General features: G+C 41.4%; 2 protein-coding genes across 3 annotated transcripts in view; both read left to right on the top strand.

Annotated features, from left to right (window-relative positions):
- LOC136419292 (mucin-22-like) overlaps positions 1-11,249 on the top strand; it is a 29,931-nt gene extending 18,682 nt beyond the window's left edge. Inside the window, exons 2-3 of the mRNA XM_066405515.1 lie at positions 3,772-3,822; positions 4,431-11,249. Coding sequence (XP_066261612.1) covers positions 3,772-3,822; positions 4,431-11,242 — 6,863 coding nt within the window. The 3' untranslated portion in view covers positions 11,243-11,249. The remainder of the gene's footprint in view (positions 1-3,771; positions 3,823-4,430) is intronic.
- Positions 11,250-11,272: 23 nt separating this feature from the next.
- Positions 11,273-22,739, top strand: LOC136419277 (mucin-2-like). 2 transcript variants are annotated; one of them, XM_066405505.1, is made up of 16 exons: positions 11,273-12,343; positions 12,785-12,984; positions 13,034-13,237; positions 13,517-18,593; positions 19,018-19,797; positions 19,855-20,105; positions 20,163-20,397; positions 20,458-20,622; positions 20,685-20,935; positions 20,994-21,093; positions 21,150-21,325; positions 21,459-21,600; positions 21,656-21,779; positions 21,843-21,999; positions 22,054-22,131; positions 22,227-22,739. In XM_066405505.1, the coding sequence occupies exons 1-16, from the start codon at positions 11,584-11,586 to the stop codon at positions 22,257-22,259; spliced, it is 8,733 nt and encodes a 2,910-aa protein (XP_066261602.1). In that variant the 5' UTR covers positions 11,273-11,583; the 3' UTR covers positions 22,260-22,739. The 2 variants fall into 2 exon arrangements, with proteins under 2 accessions (XP_066261602.1, XP_066261593.1); XM_066405496.1 differs by having other exon boundaries at positions 12,776-12,984.
- The last annotated feature ends 154 nt before the right edge of the window (positions 22,740-22,893 follow it).

The following is a 22,893-nucleotide window of genomic DNA, read 5'->3' as shown; positions in this document are numbered from 1 at the left end:
CTGAAACAATTTTGAGCCTTTTTTTTGGACGTTCCGGGCCTCTTCGAAGCGCTTGCTACACAGGAGAAGTTTCCAAAGTGCTATATACAGGGTGACCGCTAAAGTCATGTCATATATTCTACGTTGTTTTTCTAATATGAAATATTAGTATTCTTTTAGCCTTCTCCTCGACTTCTGGAATTATGATATGACCTTTCTGAAGATCCTGCATATGAGACAGCAAACAAAAATTATGTTTAACCCTGTTTTTACCACACTTGAAACGGCAATATGATGGAATGCAGAAACTGGTCCGAAGCAGGTTTCTTTTGTAAATTTATCCTTGAAAGGTGGTGAACGATAAATCATTGTTATGATGAAGTGGAAATTAACAAATTCCGGATATTCGACGTCCGAGTTTGTTAAATGTAAACGACAAGTACTAATGGTACCGATTTACCGCTAAAAACTATTTAATAGACCGTTTCATGTGTAGATTTTTTGGAAAATTAATCTATTCATAAGAACGTTTATTGAAAGAGAAAAGCAAAAACAAGGAGACACGCAGATTTATTAATCTACAGTTCTTTAAGTAGCTACATGCACGAGTAAGCAGATCTTTCCTGACGAATCTTCTGTTCACATGCAACCAACGTTAAAACTCAAGTGACTCAAACCCCTAAAAATCGTAGGAAGGACTATCGTAGGAAGCGACTAATGACAAAACGTAGGACTACAAGCACCACAATTTCTCAAACATATGCTGCAACCGTGTGAATTTTTTCAATATTCAAAAGGTACTTGCACCTTGCAACCAAATCAAGCCATGTAGAAACAATGTGGCAGAGTTGCCTCATAAAGCCTGATATTGAAAACGAGTGGTTTTCTTAATTGATCGCGTTGCAACGTATAAAATGATCGAGCAAATTTCGGTTGGTAAAGGATGGTGCGTTAGTAGGTTAGTTCGGCGGTTATACCAGTCTGGTTGGCCTCTTAATCTGGGTCATTAGTATCGAAGATGAGATTATATGAAGCCGAAATTGCTGTAGATGGTTATCTCGTTGTGTAGCAACGTTATGATTAATTTTGAACAGTTAATGCAGGGCTGGACTGATAGAAAATATTACTCGAGATCGCCCTTTTTGTCTGCTTTTGTGAAGGTTGAAATAAACTTCCGGATAATGAGATCTATCACGTTGTTGATCGACCTATCACGTGTGGTTTCGCAACAAGCGTCTAACCGAATTAATTGTAAACTTGAGGTCAAGTTTTCCACTTACAAACCGGGTCGGTCGGAAACAAAAAAAAAAAATCATCCGAACATTTCCTCACATCCTGTATGTCCCATAGAGATTCGCAATCAGTATGTCACTAGGCTACGAGAAGCGTCTGTAACCTCGAACTGGTGGTACCCAGCCTTGTTTACCAACAGAGTACCGCTAGATTCTTCAGAAATGACGTCGCTGATGGCACCAGGACCGCGAAGATGTAGAAGACGGTCGTTCTTTAGGTTAATGGCTTTTTGGAGATTGTCAGACCGAATGAGAGGGAAATTTCGGACATGTAGGTCTCGTGGGACAAGTCGACAATTTAGGATTCATTAAACATGTACTACAATGAGTACATGTTTAATGAAAGCATCAAGTGAAAGACAGGGGTATTGAGTGAAAAAAATCACGATAGACTCTTGACGTAACATGTGTTATATGCGCAAATTAAATATGCATTAAAATTGAATAAATTAATTACTGAGAGGCACATTTTCTAAATGCTTAAGTCAATCAAACTATTATAGCGTTACATATTCCGTGACGGGTGACTTTTACTTTTCAAGAGTAAAGGTAATTTTCTCAGAGTATCGTTAAATCTAAAGCACTTACTATGGAAAGATTATTGCTGAAATTTCTCGGAATGTAACATTTTTTTCATAAAAATCTTAAATGCAAAGACTCTTATTGAAGTTTGACAACAGAGCAGATCGTACTACGGCGCTGAATTTGACATCAAGTCTATACAAAAGGTGCAAGGATACATTGACAAAAGAATGACGCACCGTTGCCGTTTTTCAATATGCGATAATAGTATTAAGGAGGAGTTCAAGCAACTGAGGGAAAATTCAATTGCTCAAAATGGAAAAGCACGGAAATAGGTAAAATTGAGAAAAGGTAATTGACAACTTACACACAGGTCATCCGTAAAGTTATGTTCAAATTCTGTTAAAAATCAAAGATATTTTTTAGGATGTTTTTACACGTCAAGAATATCGTTAAAAAAAGAAATTTTCTAACCCTTCTTCAATGCACACAGGGTGATCCAAAAAATCATTTTCATTGAACTGGACAGAAACTGAACACTGATGAAAAAAATACCTCATAGCCATTATTCATGTTTGGCTCGCTCTGTGTACGTTCAATAAATTTCATAAAATACCTATTGCACCGATTTCCACACATCAATGAATTTCAACCTGTTACCAAGTAGTACCATGGCAGTACCCACTCACACAAATTCCTATCTCAAGGATATCATTGACAGTTTTCTGCACTCATTTACCATCATCTATCGCAGGAAGTCTTTTTTCGATCGATTGAGTTGTCGTTTTGAAGAACAGGAACTGCAAACCTTCGCATGCTGTTTGTGTTCGTTTCACAATCAATGCGGGAACACTGAAAGTACCTGATGAAAAAACGAATCCGTGCGAAGGAGCCTGAGGCATTCTTGTGATTATGAAAGTAAGGCCACGCCTAAGCTTCGTGAACTTACACCCAGTAACACACATTCCATTGCTCGGCAACCTGTTTCTTTGATCTTCGGTTGGAGTGCTCTGTACTCTGGTGTTTCTCCTCCATTATCAGCCATTCTCTTCGAAATTGGTTGCTTTGATGTATGTGTGTGTGTGCATGTGTAGCTGGGCGATAATCGGTAGTTTTTTTGCAACTTTCTCATGGAGATTTACAAGCCCTGATCTTATTGGAATCAAAACCAATAATATCCTTCCTGAATGACCAACGAAACAGGAAATAATCACATCCATACAATAAATCCGATAGGAAGGAAACCATATCACCTTGTCATCGTCTTTTTTAGCATTAATTAATGCATAGATAAAATTATAGATACTTCCATTATTATATTATTGTTTTATCCTCAAGTTCTCAGCATACGTAGCTTTCACTCGTTATTTCGAAGTCATTGATCTTGCTAATTCGTATGTGTGTCTCTCTTTCTCCCACAATAATCTGCATGGGAATTTGATGCCAAGCAGCGTAAATCGGTACCAACGTATTGGTCAATCGCACTGATTAGTATGAGGTAGCTCAAAGATTTTTCCTCTCTTTGTATATTAATGAATATGCATGGTATTTGCTAATTAATTTTCAAGTTAGGTCCGGTGTGATTAGTGTTTAACTAGGCTGCCTCGTTTTCTTCACACAAAGAAAATTGCGGTAAAGCGAAACAACTCTAATACGGGCGGAAACTTTATGAGATAAAAAGGGGAATTATGCATTTTAGTGTTGTCCTTCCTTCATCCATCTTCGTCATACTGTGACGATAATGGCCAATTTTCAAAATATTTTTCGATTGATGACGTTTTTTGTAATCAAATTTCAAGTTATTAATACGTCGAAAACCACTGCCTCACATGCACTTTTTTACCTATCAAAACCGATGTATCAACTCATTGCATTACCGCGCAATCAGGCGAATGCAAAGCCCTATTACACTTAGGCAGATATCACGCAGTATTTTCCCACGCACGTATTTTCTAACAGTGGTTTCCATTATTTTCAGGCTTAGATTACATAAACACGTCGCCGAGGAAAAGAAGAGAAAACGATAAAGGTAAGCCGGTTTGCCTGTTTGGGTTATCTCTCTGTATTCTAGTATTACCACTAATTGCGGCTGAGTGATAAAACATTGTAAGTACGTTGTTGATTAAGTAGTGTATATAAGCCGAGAATTTTCCATACAAAATGTAACTATGTTATAACGAGGGATACTTATTTCCTAATTTGTTCAGGCTTTGGGTAGAGAAATGCCAAGGCCGAAGAAGTATTTATAGGCTTGGACATGCCTTATTAATTACATTAGAATGCCATTGGACAACAATATTTACCATTTTTATGGACATATAAGTTGAAATGCAAAGAAAGCAGCCTTCGAAACTTATCGTGTAACATATGCGTGTATATAAGAATTCTAAATGCCTAAGGCCATTGAAAAGGCAATAATAATTACGTAAATTACTAGTTATGCATGCTCTTAACATATCAATTAAGAACTTTTCCTAATTCATGGTAACTCAAGTTCATTCTGTACATTGTGCATAGGCCAAGAGAAAACCATCACTTTCACCTAAATACGTTTTTTCCATTGTAGGGCGGTAATTTTAAGAAATTGCAGATCTTTTGTACTATAATCTAAATCTATCTTCCTCTTCTGTCTCGTAGATATCACCACCGTTCTCCTAGTGGACAACCAAGGCAAAAATTCCCTAGGAAGGTTCTTAAGCGTTAAACCCGACTTAGGACTAATCACCTCGACTGCACGTACTTTCATCCAAGATGGCGTAACCACCGAGTACGCCACTCAAGTACTCGGAACGACCCTGGACAACGGACGACTTTACGCTCACTTACTGTCAAAGACAAGTAGAGTGGTCTATGACCATGACTCCCAGACTAAAACCTACAACCAACCAAAAACTTGGAACTTGGACGAAAGCCAAATTTCAAACAAGAATTTCGTCAGAAATACTGACTTTATTTCCCCAGATTCCTCACAAGCTTACCGCGTTTTCCCTACTTCTAGCCTCGATCCTGAAATCCTCAATGAGGCCCAGTCTAACAACGCTCGCATACCATTTGTAGTTAAACCTCCTGAGCCAAAAGTCTTCAAAGTCAACGCACAGAAAGACATGACTCACGAGAACTTAATCATCCATAATGATAATCCTGCAGAGTTTAAACCTTCCAAAGTGAAAGAGTGGGATAATCTGCCGACATTTACTGTGAGAAATGAATTTTCCCCTTCAGGATTTTCATCTTTGGGGCAGGATTTCGAGGCCAGAACTGAAAAGTCTAAGATTACGACTCCTGCAGATCGCAAAGCGCGGCTCCTATTTAAAGCCGGGTTAATCAAACCCAACCCCAAAGACCTGCAGACAGTTACCTATACTGGTTTCGCAGATTTCACCACTACAGTGGCTAATACAGTGATAGTTTTCACCCCTCATACTTCAGAAATGCCTCAAAAAGTAGCGCAAGCTACCAAAATCCTTGTAGAACCCACTATAAGGCCTACTTTAGTGCTCAGCACTCCCCTAGCTACCAAAGAATCTATTACAACTGAGAAACATTATCCGACTTTCCTGACTACGGAAGAAGAACCAACTACAACCCCTCTTACAACTATTACTACTGAAGACACGATAAACACCTCTGGACCCAACACAATGGTGATTAATAAGGAGGATAGAGGTGGAAAATACCCCACCACCGATGAACCTGTGGACTTGGAGGCTAAACTCTCAGTTTTGGCCAATGAGCAGAAGCAAGATGGAGTCACTCCGATTGTTTTTAGTGAAGATCTTGTTCAGCCTTCAGAAACTCAGCCAGTAATGCTGTCTACTCCTAGCCACGAAGATATTGCCAGGATTTTAGCTTCATTACAAGCCCAAGCTGCAGTGGCGACTCAGCCTTTAAGCTCAGTGAAACCTCAAGAAACAACTACTACATCATCAATCAAAACCACTGGAGGAGCAACTACAATTTTCTTTGATGATGATGATTTCTCTTTCGACATCCCCATTACCACCTCATCATCTAATCGAGTATTACCTTCAGATACGCCCATAATGACTACTGAAAAAGCATCAGTGGAGACCACCACGGAACTTGAGCAAGAGACTACGACAGAACAACAAGAATCTACAACCACAGAAATTGAAATTGCGACTCCTGAGCTCGCTCAAAATGAAATAGAGCCTCAATGCACTGAAGGTTCCAAAGTAGTAGTTTCCACTGCATATAAAACTCTGACCTATTTAACCACTTACTTTATCCCATTGGAAGAGAGCACCAGTACCTCAGTGAAATCTAACATTTTGACAACGAGCCAAGTCTCCTCTGAAACTATACCATGTGGCATTGAGCCTTCTATTACAGAAATCACCACCACTGAGCAAACTGCAGCTCCAGTCACTGAACCAATCACTACCACTGAACAATCTGCAGTTCCTGTTACTGAATCCATCATTAGCACTGAAACGGAAGAGACTATTGCAACCACCAACAAAGAGATGGAAGAGCTCACTACACAGCCTCAAGAAATTACAACTGAAAGGAAGCATGTTACTGAGTCTGAGCCTGAGACCACTGAGTCCACCACAGAAGAAGGAGAAGAAGTGGAGCTCATTTTCAAGACTCTCTACACAACTTACACATATTTGACTACATACTTCCAAGATTCTACCAGCTCTGTAGCAAGCAGGATTGTAGTGAATACCAATGTGATTACATCTACTTTAGAGCCTGGTAGTGACGCTTCTGATCCTGCAGTCGCAGGCTTGCTCAATGAAGATGAATCAATAATTCCTTCGCGAACTGTTACATTTGAAGATTTAGCAGATATTCAGCCTACAGTACGTCCTCAAGAAGATCCTCTTCCTGAAGAATTTTCTTCAGCAACTCCTGCACTAGAAAATAAGCACCTCCAAAACAGCAATGGCGTTAAAACCTTCTATACTACATACACATACTTCACTACAATTTTTGTGGATGGTGAGACTGAGATTTCCAGTAGAACTGAAGTCTACACCAACTACGTTTCTCCAACTGCAGTAGATGAAACAGTCATCGCCCCCACCAAGTTGGTGGTCAGTGCTGATGAGCAGGTACTGCAAAATCGACTGAGGAACTTGAAATTTGATAACCAGAGCAAAAATAGAGATGAAGATAATGATGTAGTTCCCTCGAAGTCCCTAGAAACTGATGGGTATGTGACTTTGAAGCGTAGTGGTGATGGTAAAAAAGAGATAGAGAATGATATTATTGATTTGAGCGAGTATGAATCAATTGAGACTATGGTGACTGATGTACGCAGTAGTACTTCTAAAGGGGAAGAGAGGATCATCGATGGTATCGACAAGAGGAATATTCTCTTGGATGATCAAATTGTCTCAGAGAGCAATAACGAGAGTGAAATTCTCCCCTCACCCCCTACAGTGCTTCTACAAACCTCTTATACTACTTTCACCTACTTCACCACTAAGTACCATGGTACCACTTCTAGTGACATTGTAAGTAGGCTCGAAACTGTCACTAACGTTGTCACAACCACCATAACCCCCACTCAGGCTTTGAGCACTGAAGATGTGAGCCTTCCTGTGACATATTTCACTACTTTTACCTATTGGACTACGCTCTACAAAGATGGGCAAACGAAGGTGACCAGCCGAGAAGAAACTGTTTCTAACGTTGCTACTCCTGAATTAAAATCAACTGAAGCTCCTGAAGCTGTCATTCCCTTAACAATAACCCCTACGGCAGTAGAACCTTCCCCTACTTCCACCATTGTTCCCTCCACTGTAGGGGACGATGAGCTGACTACATACTTCACTACGTACACTTACTACACCACCTCGTACATTGGGGATGAAACAGTGTTGAATAGTAGGTTGGAGACAGTCACTAATATTGTTAACAACACTGCGGATGTTGTTGGTAGGGCAGTCAACACTGGGGAGCAGAATAAGGTAGAAGCTACAGAAACTAAACCCACAGGTTTGTTGTCTACAGTTGTCAGTACTGTGGACAACAACGGAACAGCCACATTGTTTTCTACAGAAGTTTACGGAACTTACATCAAGGGGATTTACGCTAAGGTGCTAGAAAGCACCTCGACAATCCTGTCTCAGAACATTACCCCCAGTTCAGTGGTAGCAGTAGAACCTACGGGGGTTGTCAGTCTCAACCAAGGCAAAATTATTGATGCTGATGGAGTCAGTACTTTGCTTTACACTACTCAAGTCATCGGTACTTACTTAGACGGCTCCTATTTTCAAGCCACTGAGAGTACTAGTTCGTTGGAAGTAGATCAAGACAAGAAATCAGCTCTAGGGCCTAATGTCCCGGTAGCCCATCGTACTGGTTTGGTGAGGTCCATTGAGGGTAGTATTGTTCAAAATCAAACAACCACTTTATATGAAAGTAAAGTCCTTGGGACAATAATCGATGGGCGGTATGCCCAAATAATTGAAAGCACCTCAAGTTTTATCCTTCCAAGCACTGTTGCAACTAAAATATTGCCGACTGCAACTAAACTGGCTGAAGTATCTGCATCTGTGATAACCCCTACTCCTGTAGTGATTGAAAGCTCCATCGCTGATTCTTCGTCAAAGGCTGAAGATGAGTCCAGTACTGAATCAAGTGATGAAGATGAGGATGAAAATGGAGGGCGAGGAAAATCTCGTTTGGGCTTCCAAGCTAAGAAGCGCACTTTTACTCCTGCTATAAGACCATTTGCCTCACGCCAAAGACCTACTTTCGCCCCTAAAAGAAATAAAGCTGGAGCAACTACTGCTGCTACCATAACTAGGTCTGATTTCACTCCCACTGTTACTGCAGTTCCAGCTTCAAAGGCCAATAGATTTGGTGGTAGAAGAAGTTCTTCCAGTACTAATGCCATTCAAGCAACTGCTTCTGGAAGTCGAAGATTCTCAAGACCAAAATCTACTACCACCTCTAGAAGAAGTAGCGCTACTTCTAGCGGATTTAGACGAGGAGGGGCCACTAGATCATCTTCAGCTCCTTCTGCAACCATACGCCCCAGCGGATTATTTGGGGCAGGAAATTCCAGATTTAGAGTCAGGCCGACCGCAGCCTCAGGTCTTAATAGATCTCCGAGCTCTAAAATAGTCACTGAAACTCCTCCTGATAGTGAAAATGACTTAACCACAGGTATAACTGAAGGAAGTCCCACTGATAGTAATGATAATTTAGACACCACCCTACCTCTGCAAACGACCACAGAATCTCTGCGCAGAAGCAACCCGTTACTAAAACTCCGAAGACCATCACTAAATAGATCAAATCCAGCTGTTAGAACTACTAGCAGACCCAGAACTACCAGCAAAACTACCACAACAACCTCGAGGCCAAAAACCACCCCTGCAAGACCCAATGCTTTACTCAATAGACAAAGAGGGGGAGGATTGTTTCCTAGACGGAACCTCTTTACTACTACTACCACCACTGAAGCTCCTGCAGAGGAACCAGCTGAAGAGGATTTAAATGAAGAAGAAGAGGAAGAAAACGGTGATGAAGATGATACTGATTATGAGAGTTCCCAGCAGCTGACTCAGACTGAGGCTGCGCCTACAACTCCGAGCCCAAAACCGCGTAATGGAGTTCAAATTAGGCCGTTTAGGAGGCGTTCCAAGCGTCAAGCTACATATTCTAGATTTAGAAGACCCCTGGGTAGATCTACCACCACTCCTTCTACTACAACTGAAGAAATAATAGAGGAAACGAGACCTTCATTTAGAAATCGGTATCAGACTAGTAGATATCGAGCAGGAAAATCGCAGCAACAGCTAACAACTCCCAGTACTACTACAACCACTACTCAAGCTCCTTTGAGGAAACAACGTATTTCTCCTTCAAGGTCTCAGAATTCTAGAACTCAGTTTACTTTAAGAGAAAAAGACTCTGCGAGTTCCAGGAGCGGTTTTTCACCTAGGACCGGTGGTATCAGGAGGAGTACCACTGCAGCCCCTAGGGCTAATGTAAGGGCCCGAGGGGGGTATTTGCAGGACAATTCAGCAAGAAGAACCACGGCTAGGTCTAAAACCAGAGGAAGGACTAATACAAGAGGCAGAAGCTATGACCAGAATGTAGATGATAATTTTGTGCTCCCCAAAACTGATGGAACTATTACTGTGACTTACAAAATCCCTACTGAAGTTACAATTCCTGTGGTGAACGGAAAGTTGACTGAGTACAAGAATATTGTGACTGCAAAGCTCAGTACTGAAGTTCTGAGTCCTAATCAGTATTCTACGACTTTGAATCCTCTAGGGAAGGAGGTGAAAATATTACTTACAGAAAGTACCTTTGTTAATGGAAATGGGGCTACTTTAGTTACTCAATTTATACTCAATGAATCCCCCACTACCAGTGTAATATTCACCCCTACTCAAATTAGAGGGAGAAAAACGTCATTTTCTCATGTAGTTCCTAGTACTGCCTACCAAGTTGAGGAGGTTGTAAATACAATTCAGCCAGCCCTAGCTGCACAAGCCCCATTAGCTAATATCCTTCTCTCCCAACTCCTCTTAGGGGGAGGAGTACCTTCGAACCCCCTACTCGGTATACAAAACAACCCTGCAGGTCCCGCAACGCCGACCACAGAATTCAAAACCCGCACCACCACTTACGTCACCACAGTCACCAGCACCCTTCAAACAGTCATACCTCTGACTTTTAGAGGCAAAGAAATCTTGACCACCATTAGTGATAGTAGTACTGAGGTAGTCACTGCAACGGAATATTTTACTGACACTGTAGTAGTCACTCCCACTTTGTTCGGTCAAGCCCCGCAGCTGAATACCCTACTTCTGCCATTGCTGCAGCAACAGCTACAGCAACAACAACAGTTGCAACCTCAAGCTGCACTTCAGAATCCTGCAAATGTTTTTGCTTTAAATGACCCAGTTGCACAGCAGAGTTTTGTGGAGGAGGAGCAATTGGAGCAGCTGAATCTTGCCGATGAGGAGGTGCAGAATGCTGAGGAGGTTACTGCTGCTCCAAAGAGGAAACCGAAGAAAAGTAACAACAAAAGAAAACCTGCTAAAGTGGTGCCTCCAAAGGAAACTAGTGTGATTACTTTGTATGTCTCTGGAAGAACGCCTGGAGATTTTACCACTGTTCTATCCACTGTTACTGTAGAGGATGGGGTTAGAAGGAAGAGAGATGCAGACTATTTCCCAGTGAAATCCTCAAAAGCTTTTGATCCTCTAGGAAAAACTGAATTCTATGATGGGTTTGTTCAGCCAGCCTCCAAGGAACTGGACGTTCTCTTTGAGGTGTCCTCAAAAGAAACTGAGAGCCTCGAGAGTATAATTGGAGATGTTCCCAGACACTTAAAAACAAAAACTCCGGATTTATTCAACTCGAAGCCCTCAAAGGCAACCAAAAAATACTCGATCAAATACGTGAAAGCCTCCGATGATAAACTATCGAAGGAGGCTTTTTTAGCCTAAAAGACCTTAGCAGCAATCCAGCCCCTGATGATGCCAAGGTCGAAACGTCTACTGTATTAACTAGGGGCCTACTAACCGACTTTACACGCAAAATTAACGTTTCGAGGAGTATTGGCAAAAACATAGATTTAACAAAGAGAATTAAACGGGACTTGGAGAGCGGAAGTAGCAGTATTCAAAATGGACGTCGAGTGAGGAAGAAATTGGTGAGGAAGCAGCCTGTGAGTACTACCACTGAGACAAATAAAAGAAAAAGAAGGAGAAAAGTTAAAATTAAAAAGAAAAAAAGGCTATTGAATAGTCCTCAGACTGAGGTCAATAGCTACCTTAGTGGGTTGGAAATGCATGGGCAGGAGGCTACCAAGCCTAGAAGGAAGCTTGTTATAACTAGAAAACGAGTGTTACCGGATAAAACTAAGACTGATGCTATTGAATCCAGCGAGACTGCTCCAGCATTAAAAATGATAATGCAGGATAGTACTTTTGATATCCAAGTAGAGAAAAGCGAGATTGCCAAGCATTTCCGGGAGGAAAACGAAGTTGGTAAAAATTTCGGCACCTCCAATAAAACAGAGCCAGATGATAATGAAGACCGGACTGAAGAGAACTTGATCGAAGATGGGGACTCTACCGAGGAGACTAGTGAGGATGAAGAAGATCAACCTTCGGAGGATGAAGAGGTTGAAGATGAAGATGAATATTTGGACGATTCTGATGACATTGAAGATGAGAATGAATTTGAAGAGTCCCCTCCAGAATCCCTTCCAGCTTACGAACCATTTTTCCCAGAAATCACAGAGACTACAGACGTTCCTGTCCTCCTCCTGAAAACCACTGTGGTCTCAAATGTAGAATTTGAGACTAAAACCTTGACCACAACCAGACTACGCACCTACACCTTTGTGGTGACCACAGTGGCGGGTACAGACGAAATTGTAACTTCGACCACCGAGGTCAAACCGCAAATCAAAACCACCACAGTAACAGAAAGCCTGACTCAGTACACGACGCTGACTTTACTAGATCTGGACAAGACCGATGTACAGCCAACTTTCCTTCCAACTTTGGAACATAATCCTTCTTCTTTGTCTAACACCGAAGGTGAGTTGCTTTTGTATATTTTTTATCAGAGATCGTTGTAGTGGTTCAAGTCAATTGTAATTTCATGTAAATATGCGTGAGAAGACGATGTAAATAGTCTTTGCGTAAATACATATGGAAAAATCGGTAGCATTGAGAAATGTTTTCCTGTTTCCTATCTACAAATTTTTAGAAAATAGTGTAAATTTGGGACACCATGTATGTCTACAAATGTCCAGGGAAAGCTGTAAATTTAGGTGGCCCTAGTTCCCTCTAGCCTTTCTCTTCCACAACTTGCTTCAAAACGATATGAATTTGGGACACCCTATATTTCCCCATCCAGTATCTCACATCAAGACATATTGAATGCCAATCAAGGAGTAACGTCTTTACTACCGATTTTTCTACGACGTAACACCACGTCGTGATTGCTCATAACTTCACCTAACTTAGATAATCCAGATTTCCGGGAGGAGCCGCGCAATCTGGCAACGCGCGTCATGTCCAATGGGGTAGAGGTCATAGTAGCGGGGGACAAGACCACGTATCCAGGAGACAAAGACTTCAAGAGGGTGCTTCCAAGTACCCTGAAACACATCACTTTAAAACCAACCACTGTCAGTGACCACATGCTGCTGGTGCTGCCACAAGAAACTGCGAATGTATGTTGAGATTTATTCCTTAGAAGCATATTTATTATGTGATTTTTAGATTGAGAATTCCACTCTTCTGGATCCCAATCAGTTTGTGGTAAAAACCTGCCTGACAACCTTTACGTATTTGACTACCTATTTGGAAAAAGGCACTACAACAGTGTCAAGTCACGAGCAGGTGGTTTCCAACGTTGCCACTGAGGAAAGAATGAATACTGGGAAGATATTGCCTACTCCTGCCATGGGAATCACACTAACTCAGGTAAGTCATCGACACAGTGCATTCAAAACTATAACAGCAAATTCCACAATACGAGTGATTGAAATTTAATTTCACGATACCTATCGAGCATTGGCACAAGTTATAAAACAGCTCTTTAATGCAGCCTTTTTAGGGCCGAAAAATCAACGTCCTGATAACTTTGCCAAGAGGCTAACTTTCGTGAAAACCGTGAAACAAAAACTTATTTTCATGGAAGCTATCTTCCAGCTAAACTTGCCAGGACTTTGTTCCTAATCTTGAACTAAAACTCAATTTCAGTACCCGACCTTCTCAGTGGGGGTCTTCCACACAACTTATACTTACCTGAACACCATCCTGGATGGTGAGCAACCGCTGATCATCTCCTCTCAGCATGTCGTGGCTAACACCGTGACCGCTCCTGATGACTATCTATCTCTGCTGAAGCCTTCAGAGGTGCAAGTTCCGGTTAAAGACACCAACACCTATATCAGCACAATTGACTTGGAGAAAACTCTCTATGAGGGTGATAGTGAGAGTGTTATCAGTACTAGAGATGTGGTGACCCAAGTGGTGATAACTGAGAGCGTTCCCCCACCTGCACGGCCAGTGATTACATCGTATACTGCCTTAGATTCGCTTCAACAGACTCCTTTGAGCACGACTGATGTCACTAAGACCTATTTTGTCACATACACGTATTATAATACTGTGACTGAAAGTGGAATCCCAACGATCTTCACCAATGTTTCAACAGAGAGTGATGTAGTTACAGAAAAATTGCTTTTGAGCTCAAAGAAAAGTACTGTGAGTTCCTCTGCGACCTTCATTCCTGAGTTCGACATTCTTGCAACTAGAATCTACTACACTACTTTCACCTACTTCACCACCTTGCTTAAGGAGAATGATCCCAAGCACAGCACGATTATCAACTCTCGCACTAAAGTAATACAGAATACTGTTACAGAAACGTTGGAGCCTAGTTTGTTTGACCCTCAGTATATATCCTCATTGGCCAGTGATCTCAAAGCTGGCTCAGATCGGGTTCAGAAAATTGCAACTCTGATTGATGGGGAAAAGGTGGAGATCACGGTGCAGCCCAATGAAGTTCACAATGAAATTGCACCCACCAAAGTACTCCCCATTGAAAAGACTCAAATTCCCAGTTCGTTAGGGATGACTTCATTGGAGGGCAGCTTCAGTAGCAAGCCAAATATCGTCACCGGATCTACTATAGTGTTTGTGGACGATGATCCTTTTGCCAATTTGGAAACTCCCATTCTCCAAACCACCAAAAGCAGCGTAAAGAGTAATTTGGGATCATTGCTGGCCTCAGAAGTAGTTAAGGAGACTAAAATTGATGTAGTCACTAGCAAAGTGAAGCGTCCAGCTCATAAGAGTAAGAACAAACCCAAGGTGAACGCAAGCAAAACCAGTGTGATCACTACTGCAAGCAGCAATGTGATGGAAAAAAACAGCAACTTTAAGACGAAAAAGGGTACTAATAAAAGCCCCAACCCTGCAGCGCCCCCTCAAGATCTTTTAGGGCTCGGTTCTATCAACATGAACACCCTTCAAGCCCTAACTCCGGTCCTCAATGCAATGGCTGGGTACCTCAACAAAAACCTCAGACGAAATGATATTAATATCACCGCTGGTGGTGATCATGCCAAAGAACCTTCAAATAAGAAAGAACAAATAACTGACACTCAAAACAGATCCCCTGTTTACATCCCTGTTGGAGGTGCCCTTGGAGATGAATTTGAGATAGCTGAAAGCCAAAATATCGCCACTTTCGAATGGAAAGATCCCCCGAATGGGGTGAAACAAGAGGCTCCCCTATTAGGCAACAATGGCATCCCCATCAGTCCTGGCGATATTATAACTGCAAATTCTGACGTTATAGTGGGGAAGCCTGGAAGGGTTGGTCCGAGATTGCCCCCTAGTATTCCCCTGCACCAAGAGGGGATCAATGAAATTCCTATGGGGATGAGACCTCCACCCTTACCGGAGAAGCACAGGCTTCCTTTGGATCAAGTACCTGCTCAGACTAACGTCATCCACGCCCCTAACAAAGATGACTATATAGGGCCTCCTCCACCTCCTCTTTCAAGACCAAAGGAGAAGTTCCGAGGCGAGAAGAGGAAGCATATTCCGTTGGTTGCACACTCTCAGCAGCAGCACGTTTTTGGGCCCCAACAACATCCATTGTTGCACCCTCAAACACACCCCCTGAATCAGCAACAGCAACAAGAATCGGCTTTTCAAGGAGGTTTAGAAATAATCACCAGCAAATACCATCTTCAGACTCAAAACCAGAACCCAATTTACCCACTTGTACCATCAGTCTCAATTGTCTTGCCAGAGGTAATAGAGCGCAGTACTGGGCAGCCCCTTTTGGTGCAACTGCAACCCTCCCAAGTAGCCTTTGTAAACATCCCTTTCAATAGAACCACCGCTTTGATCTATGGAGGTTCTACTGAAACGCATCACAATGGGCAATATTTCGATGACCCCAGTCCCTATCCAGAACCTGAATTCAATCCCATTGAAGGATTCAAGAATGGTTTACCTCAATATGGCTCAACTTACCATACGACCCCTCACTTGAATCAGGGGAACCAGAAACAAGTTTCTGGAGTGATAAAGGTGGGGCCCTATGTTAATGTTAAGGCCGATCCAGATGTCAGTTCCAATGAGAAAGTCCCAGTGAGGATTGAGCCTACAAGGTTGGATTTCGCTAAAGGGGATGGAGAAGTTAGCGTGGGGGTTCCTCCTTTATCATTTGGGGTGACCGAGCAGGATGGAGATATGAATGCCCACATAATTAATCATGAAAACTTCAATCTCCTTGTGACTAATAGCAGCGTAGTTGTTCCTTTACGAAATGAGGTGTTCCATATAGAGTATCCAGAACAGCAGCAAATTCTTAATAGACCTATGAACCAACATTTCCAGGAAGATGTGAAATTTCCAAATCGAGAGCGTCCATATTTTAGGGATGAACCTAGGCCTTCAAATCAGCAGCAAGAATTAAGTTATCCGACAGAAATGACGGAAATGAGACCTCCAAGTCAGCATTATTCAGAGGGGCAGCACAATTATCACAGACCTGCAATCCAGCAACAACAAGGAGCCAATTTCCCAGTAGAGCCAAAGCCCTCAAATCAATATGGTGCTCAATATCCAGAAAGGCTGAATCAGCAACACTATGATTCGGAATTGCGACCTCCGCTCCAGCAAGATTCTAATTACTCGGAAGACCCAAGACCATCAAGTCAGCAAAACTCTCATTACGCAACAGAAATTAGGCCTCCTAATCAGCAAGATGTCCATTATCCAGAAGTGCAAAGTCAGCAAAATTACCAAACAGAATTGAGACCTCCAATTCAGCAAGGCTCTAACTACCCTGAGAAATCAAGACCATCCAATCAGCAAAATCCTCATTACCTAGAGGGGCCTACACAAATAAATCAACAAAACCCTCACAAACCAACACGATTGGGACCTCAGAATAAGCAAAATCTTCATTATCATGACAGTTCGTCCAACCAGCAAGATCTAGATTTCTTGGCACAAATGCGACCTCCAGACCAGCAACCGCAGAGCTCCAATCATCCTGAAGAACCAACTCATTATCCCCCAACTCAACAACATACTCATTATCCAGAAGAATCAAGACCTTCACAAAATCCTCACTACGAGGAATCAAGGCCATCAAATCCGCAACGTCCTCGGCCTCATCAAGATCAATCTCCCGCTCAACAACGTCCTCACCCTCTCTCAGAAGATCAAAAGCACCTATCTAAATCTCCGTCTCCAAATAGACCAAACAAACCTAAGTACCCCTATCCTCCTAAACGAAACCTGTTGAGACCTAGACCTCGGCCTGATAGACCTAAGGTATCAGAATTCATGACTCCTCCTGCTCCAGGAAAGCAGTATTATTCCAAGAGACCTTCGTCCTTTAAGGAACGCCTCCCAATTCCTCTATTTGAGGTTACTACACATCAACCTCCACGAGTAAATCTGAATAAGTACCACCAAGATAATCGCTTCAAGGAAGTCACTAAAGATGTTTTTATCCTAAATGATCACCATGAGGATGACTTGGTTAATGAGGATGGAGAGGTTATTCAGGAGTCCAACGCTCGGCCTCTGAGACCTGGGGAGCTTCCTTTGGAAGTGTTGCACAAAACTACCACCACTGAAAGGGTAGAGTTGGTGAGGTTCCCTGATAGTTTCCAAAATGCTACTCAAGTGCGTTTCCCCTATGATCGTAGGCCTGGATTTGTGGAGTTAGAGAAACCTCTTCCAAATCCAGCAGAAACAAACTATGGCCCAGTTTACTACGGAGAAAAGGAGTCTCAGACTGAGAAAAATGATTTGAGTTTCCTTACTTTTAACACGAGAAATACAACCACGGAAAAACCTATCATAATCTTCATAGACGAAAACGGGCAAAAGACTGATTCGTTCCCCAAAAAATCTACCGGAAACAGGTCGAAAGTTACCTCGCTGCCAATAGATACTCTAACTACCCCTACTACTCCATCTACATCTACCCAACAGTCACAAACGGAAAAACCATTTGATTTCCCTCCGCAACAATCGTCGAACCAGGTAGACATCAAACCAAACGCAAAAATTGGAGTAACAACTCCTGAGATTCTCCTAAACAGTGGGGAAAACTTTGGAGTGCACCTTCCCAATCTCACGCAGCAAATTAATGACATGGAGATACTGCATCCTCCTCCTTTGATTGCAGAGGAGGATTCAAAGACTCCAAGCATCTTAATGGAACCTCCAAAGATCGACATTAGCTCTCCTGGAAAGGACATAATTCAAGTACCCCATACGGACCCTGGTGAAACTGATCAAGAAGAATCTAGTAACACTCTGAAACCCTTCATTCCTAAACCTTCAGAAGAGATGGTGCCCCCAGCTCCGGAAACTACGATTGGTACGACAGAAATAGTTCTGGGAATGAACCCCCCTCCCTTAGTGTCTACACATAAGCCTGTGACTACAAGCAGTAATGTGTTTTCTATGGAAGTTGATGTTCCAAGTACCACAATTAGGAATAAAGTGAGAAGGCCTGGATATCGACCAATAACTACAAGTACGAGAAGACCTTTGAAGACTAGAAAACCTTCTTTTGTGAGAGAAAGCAGCACCAGTGCCATTACACCTACTCCCACGTTGAAGAGTACTACTCCGTCTATGGAGGTTATTGTGGGACAGCCTCATTTCGACGGTGAAAAGAAAAATGAGAGTAAATTGACTACAAGTGAAGGTTCCCTTAGCAGCAGTAGCCCAGTGGTTACAGTGGCTACTCCAAATGAGGATATCATCACCAAACCCATACATCATGCCGGTAAGTAACTATTGCTTTTACTATTAAAATTCTCATTTGCAACCACTGTGTTACCACATTTTCATCAAATAAGCATCTTCAGCACCATTTATCAATCTCGTATCATATAGCCACCTTTGTTTATTATATCAGCCTAGATAAAGACAAAAGCTGTGGCATTGATCTTGCTACTCTAAATAGCAGTGGGCTTTGGATGCAATTGGTACATACGTTATGTCTTCTATTTTCATTTAAAAGTATGCAGCAGAAAAGGATGATTATATGATATGCAGCAGTTAATATCAGATTGAATTGTTGGTCTATGTGAGCAGTGGTGGCTAATAAGAGTTTAAATAGACAAAAGTACAGATATTTCTTGATTTTTATAATTCGGTAACTAATTTACAAATGAATCGATAAAACCAAGTTTGATTTCATATTACAGGTAATGAAGTGAAGATTGTAGATGAGCCCAATAAGACAACCACCATAAGTGCGAACAAGCCAACTCCTGCTTTGCCCACTCGCTACATCACCTACACGAAAACGCACACGGTGACCATCACCAAAACCACTGTAGTCAAAACCTTAGGCGGCCCTCCCAGCACTATGACCATCCTGGTGACCAAAACTGAGAAAAGCTATATCGTGGACACGGTAACTGAGTTCCACACACTGATTAAACCTACCAGCATTGTGGAGACTGTTACTACTACAGTAGAGAAACCTCACTATAGTAGTGATATCTCGATAGTGAAGCTTAAACCTGCACCTACAATTGAAGTGCCACAACCTACCGTAATAGTGTCTCACTCCAGCTCAAAGGAAGATGAGGAAGATGATTCTCTGGAAGACTTTATTATCAAAGAAAGTGATCCGCAACAACTTCCGCCAGGAGATTTTGAAAGTAATGAGTCGATATTTGTGGTGATGACTGACAAAAACAAAGGAACTATTGTTAAAATGCCGAAAACTACTGCTCCTCCTGAAGATATTAATGACATTCCGCATAGGGATGAAATAACTGATAGTGAAGCCAGTAATGTACTTTTGGGAGGAGTTCTGATTGCTCCTATCAATGAGGTTTTAGGGGAGAAAATTAAGGACAGGTGCAATCCAGAATGCAAAGCTAGTAGGAATGAGTTGTGCCAGAAAGTTGAGGGAATGATGAGGTGTGTGTGCAGACCTGGATTCGCCAGAATGTTCCCTGATAGACCATGCAATCGTAAGTGTTGCAAGCGTTGATTTGGAACTGTAATTCAATATTATTTATTCCTTTTAGCTACTTATACCTACAGCTTGAATGTTACAGTAGAAAAAATCGGAAAAACTCCTTTAAAGTACCGCAATAAACTTTCAATGGAAAATTCTACAGAATTTATGAAATTGTCCAGGAAAATTCATGAGGCTTTAGATCGAATGGTTATGCAATCCGACTTGAGGGACATTTTCCATGGGGTTAAAGTCACAGGTTTCTACCCTATTTCCACTAATCGCGGACAAACGGGGGTGGTTAGCAAATTTTATCTTCAAGTAAGTGTGAACTCTCTTCAGTGTCAGCATACATTCTACTATTTGATCCTTTTACAGCTGTCGGATAACATTGACGAAACCCGCATGGAAGACATACTAAAAAAATACCTTCGAAACAGCAATTCATCCTTAGGAGGCACCGACGTTTTCGCCTCTTCTCGAACAGTAGATAATCTCAAAGTCCAAGACTTTAACGAATGTGAAAACTCCAACTTGCACGATTGCTCAGAAAACGCCAAATGCTTCAATTTACGAGGATCTTATACCTGTTCTTGTAAAGAGGGATATTCCGGTTCGAATTGCCCTATATCTCACACATTCAATGATAATTTTAAATGTTTCAATTTCACAGATCTCTCAGAAAATATGCTTTATCCAGGTCGTTTATGCAGTTCTGAGCAAGTAGGATGCGAAAAATGTAATTATCACGGCATGTGCTACTCTAGAGGTTCTGAGGAGGTTTTATGTGAATGTTTCCATTGGTACGCCGGAGATCGTTGTCAAATTAATCTTAAAGGTACTAAATCTAAACCTGTCTCTTAACTTTACTCTATCTACTTATCTATGATCTTTCCCCAGTGATGCTCATCGCTTTAGTAACACTCGGCACCATCCTCTTCGCTCTACTCATGGTCTGCATTATCTTGACCTGCGTACGGAGAAAACCGAAGAAATCAGGCGTAGCTAGAACCATCGGATTTCTTCCTCAAAGAGGTGGGAGCGGAGGTAACAGGAGTGGAGGAACTCTGGACAGAAGGGCGATGATAGAGGACACAAGTTCGGAGGATAGTCGAAGTGAAACCAATTCAGTGCCCCCTTACGTGCAACAGGTATGATGTAATAAAAATTAACTTGAATACTGAAAATAAGATGTAATTTTTTTCCCAGAAACCTGCCCCAAAACTGAAACCCCCTCCCGCTAAAGGGGCACTGAAAAAGGCGTCCATGACCAGTGTAGAGCACTCAGAACCTGGTATAATTTTCCCAGGTGTGATAAAGAGTTTCAATAAATTATGAATGTTTTTTACTGACAACATATTGTAGATCAAAAAGACAGGTCCTTGACAGTAATGATACCCAGAGCAAAGTACCACCCAGCACCACCCACTCCCAATTTAGCGAATTACACAACTTTCGACGCAAGAAAGCCGAGTGTTCCTTCAATGAGCTCCGAATCGAAACTGCTCAGCTACTTGGACGCCGGACCAAGCCCGCAAAGGGTGAGTTAGGAAGTTGAAATTAACCAGTTTTTATTATTATAAATTTTAAGTGAGTTTCTGCCATACTTTGTGATTTTTATTTCTTTTTGTTTTTTTTTTTCATGGAATGAATAAGTACAATTTTTCTTTTTAGGGCGAACCTAAACGTAAGCCCAGTACCGCTGTAAGCGAGCAGTACATAGAGGAGCAAATCAGTTCCAGAAAAACCTCAGGAGCTCTAATTTCTGCAGGCTTTGAAGTATCGGCAACTGTAGTCAATAATATGGGCACTTTAGGTATAATTATTTTTTTTAAGCATGAAAAGATGTCAAAATATTAATATTTATTTAGGTACTACTTGCGGTACTGAAGCCGATAGAAGTGAAAACGCCACGCTGATCCAGAAAATCAGCGCCGACCTACTTTCGCGGGTAGACACTTCTTCTCAGTTCACTACTTTAAGGAAAGCTCTAGAGTAAGCTCTTATTGATTTATAATGATTTTCTTTTCATGTTTTTTTTTTTGTTCGCTTATACAGTGATGATGACTTGGAATCAACCAGCAATTGGCTAGACATACCTAGAGTGAGCACTGTGTCTGAGTCCAGATCATATGACGAGACCACGATACCTCCACCGATGAAATCCTTCACTAGAAGTGAATACGACACCAAGTCGTTACAGCATCAAAATGATGTAATAACTCAGTTTTTTTCCTTAAATTTTTCACTATAATTTGCATCTTTAAAGGAGGCCAACACAATGGCGGAGCGCGATTTAGGGTCAACATTTTTACTGCCGCATACGCATTTGTATAAACCAGACAGAGTAAGTTAGTGCTTTCAAGAGTAAGTTACTCTTGAAAGTAAGTAGAATAGAATAAGTTGGTGCTTTTCGAGAATTTTATATCTTGATAATTGCAGGGTTCTGATATATCAGGCTTCGAGTCCCTTTAGCAATAGCTGACCACCCCTGAGGGTAGAAACAGAAGCTCAATAGCGCGCAAAGCGATTGTTAACGTGCCTTATCTACTTTTGTTAGTCATAACTCCGGAATTCGCGTGTGAATGATTGCTTATCAAGAGTACTATATTACTAATCCAAGTCATAGTAGAGTAAGAAATAGTCTATACAGGCCATAATTTATTTTTAAACCCCTTTTTTGTAAATAGCTTAAATTTTGTTGCGTTTGTTGCGTTTGATGCTTTTAAAAGTGATACGAATGGATGTGTGTAGTATAGGGTAGTTGTATATCTTTTTAATAGCAATTAACACGTGTATCTTAATTCATTTATATCGGTGAGACGCAAAACAACCTGGTGTTGATATTACGTAATAGATGTAAGTGTAAAGTTAGTGCCAAAAATGATGGTTTATTGAATTGACTCGCGTTGTCCCACTAAAGCGGTTATTAAAATATAAATATGTTACTTAAAAGGTTGGTAGTTTCGTGCTTGAACTCCAGGTGTTGATTTTCGAGAAAATATCCATTCTAAACAAAATATTATTCAACCTTTTTAAACACAATAAATCATCGCTAATGGAAATAGCAATTATTAAGAAATTGAAGAAATGATAAAACTATGAGCAG

Source organism: Euwallacea similis, chromosome 1, assembly GCF_039881205.1.
Source record: "Euwallacea similis isolate ESF13 chromosome 1, ESF131.1, whole genome shotgun sequence".
Classification (NCBI taxonomy): Eukaryota; Metazoa; Arthropoda; class Insecta; order Coleoptera; family Curculionidae; genus Euwallacea; species Euwallacea similis.
Note: the sequence above shows the minus strand (reverse complement) of the source record. Positions and strands in the feature narration are given on the sequence as shown.

Bases quoted from the DNA above. Each gene is read 5' to 3' on its own strand.
- LOC136419277 (XM_066405496.1), top strand. From the start codon at position 11,584: ATGCATGGGCAGGAGGCTACCAAGCCTAGAAGGAAGCTTGTTATAACT. The intron at 19,798-19,854 runs GTAAGTGTTGCA...TATTCCTTTTAG, and splicing joins CCCTGATAGACCATGCAATC to CTACTTATACCTACAGCTTG. The intron at 21,326-21,458 runs GTGAGTTAGGAA...TTTTCTTTTTAG, and splicing joins CCGGACCAAGCCCGCAAAGG to GGCGAACCTAAACGTAAGCC.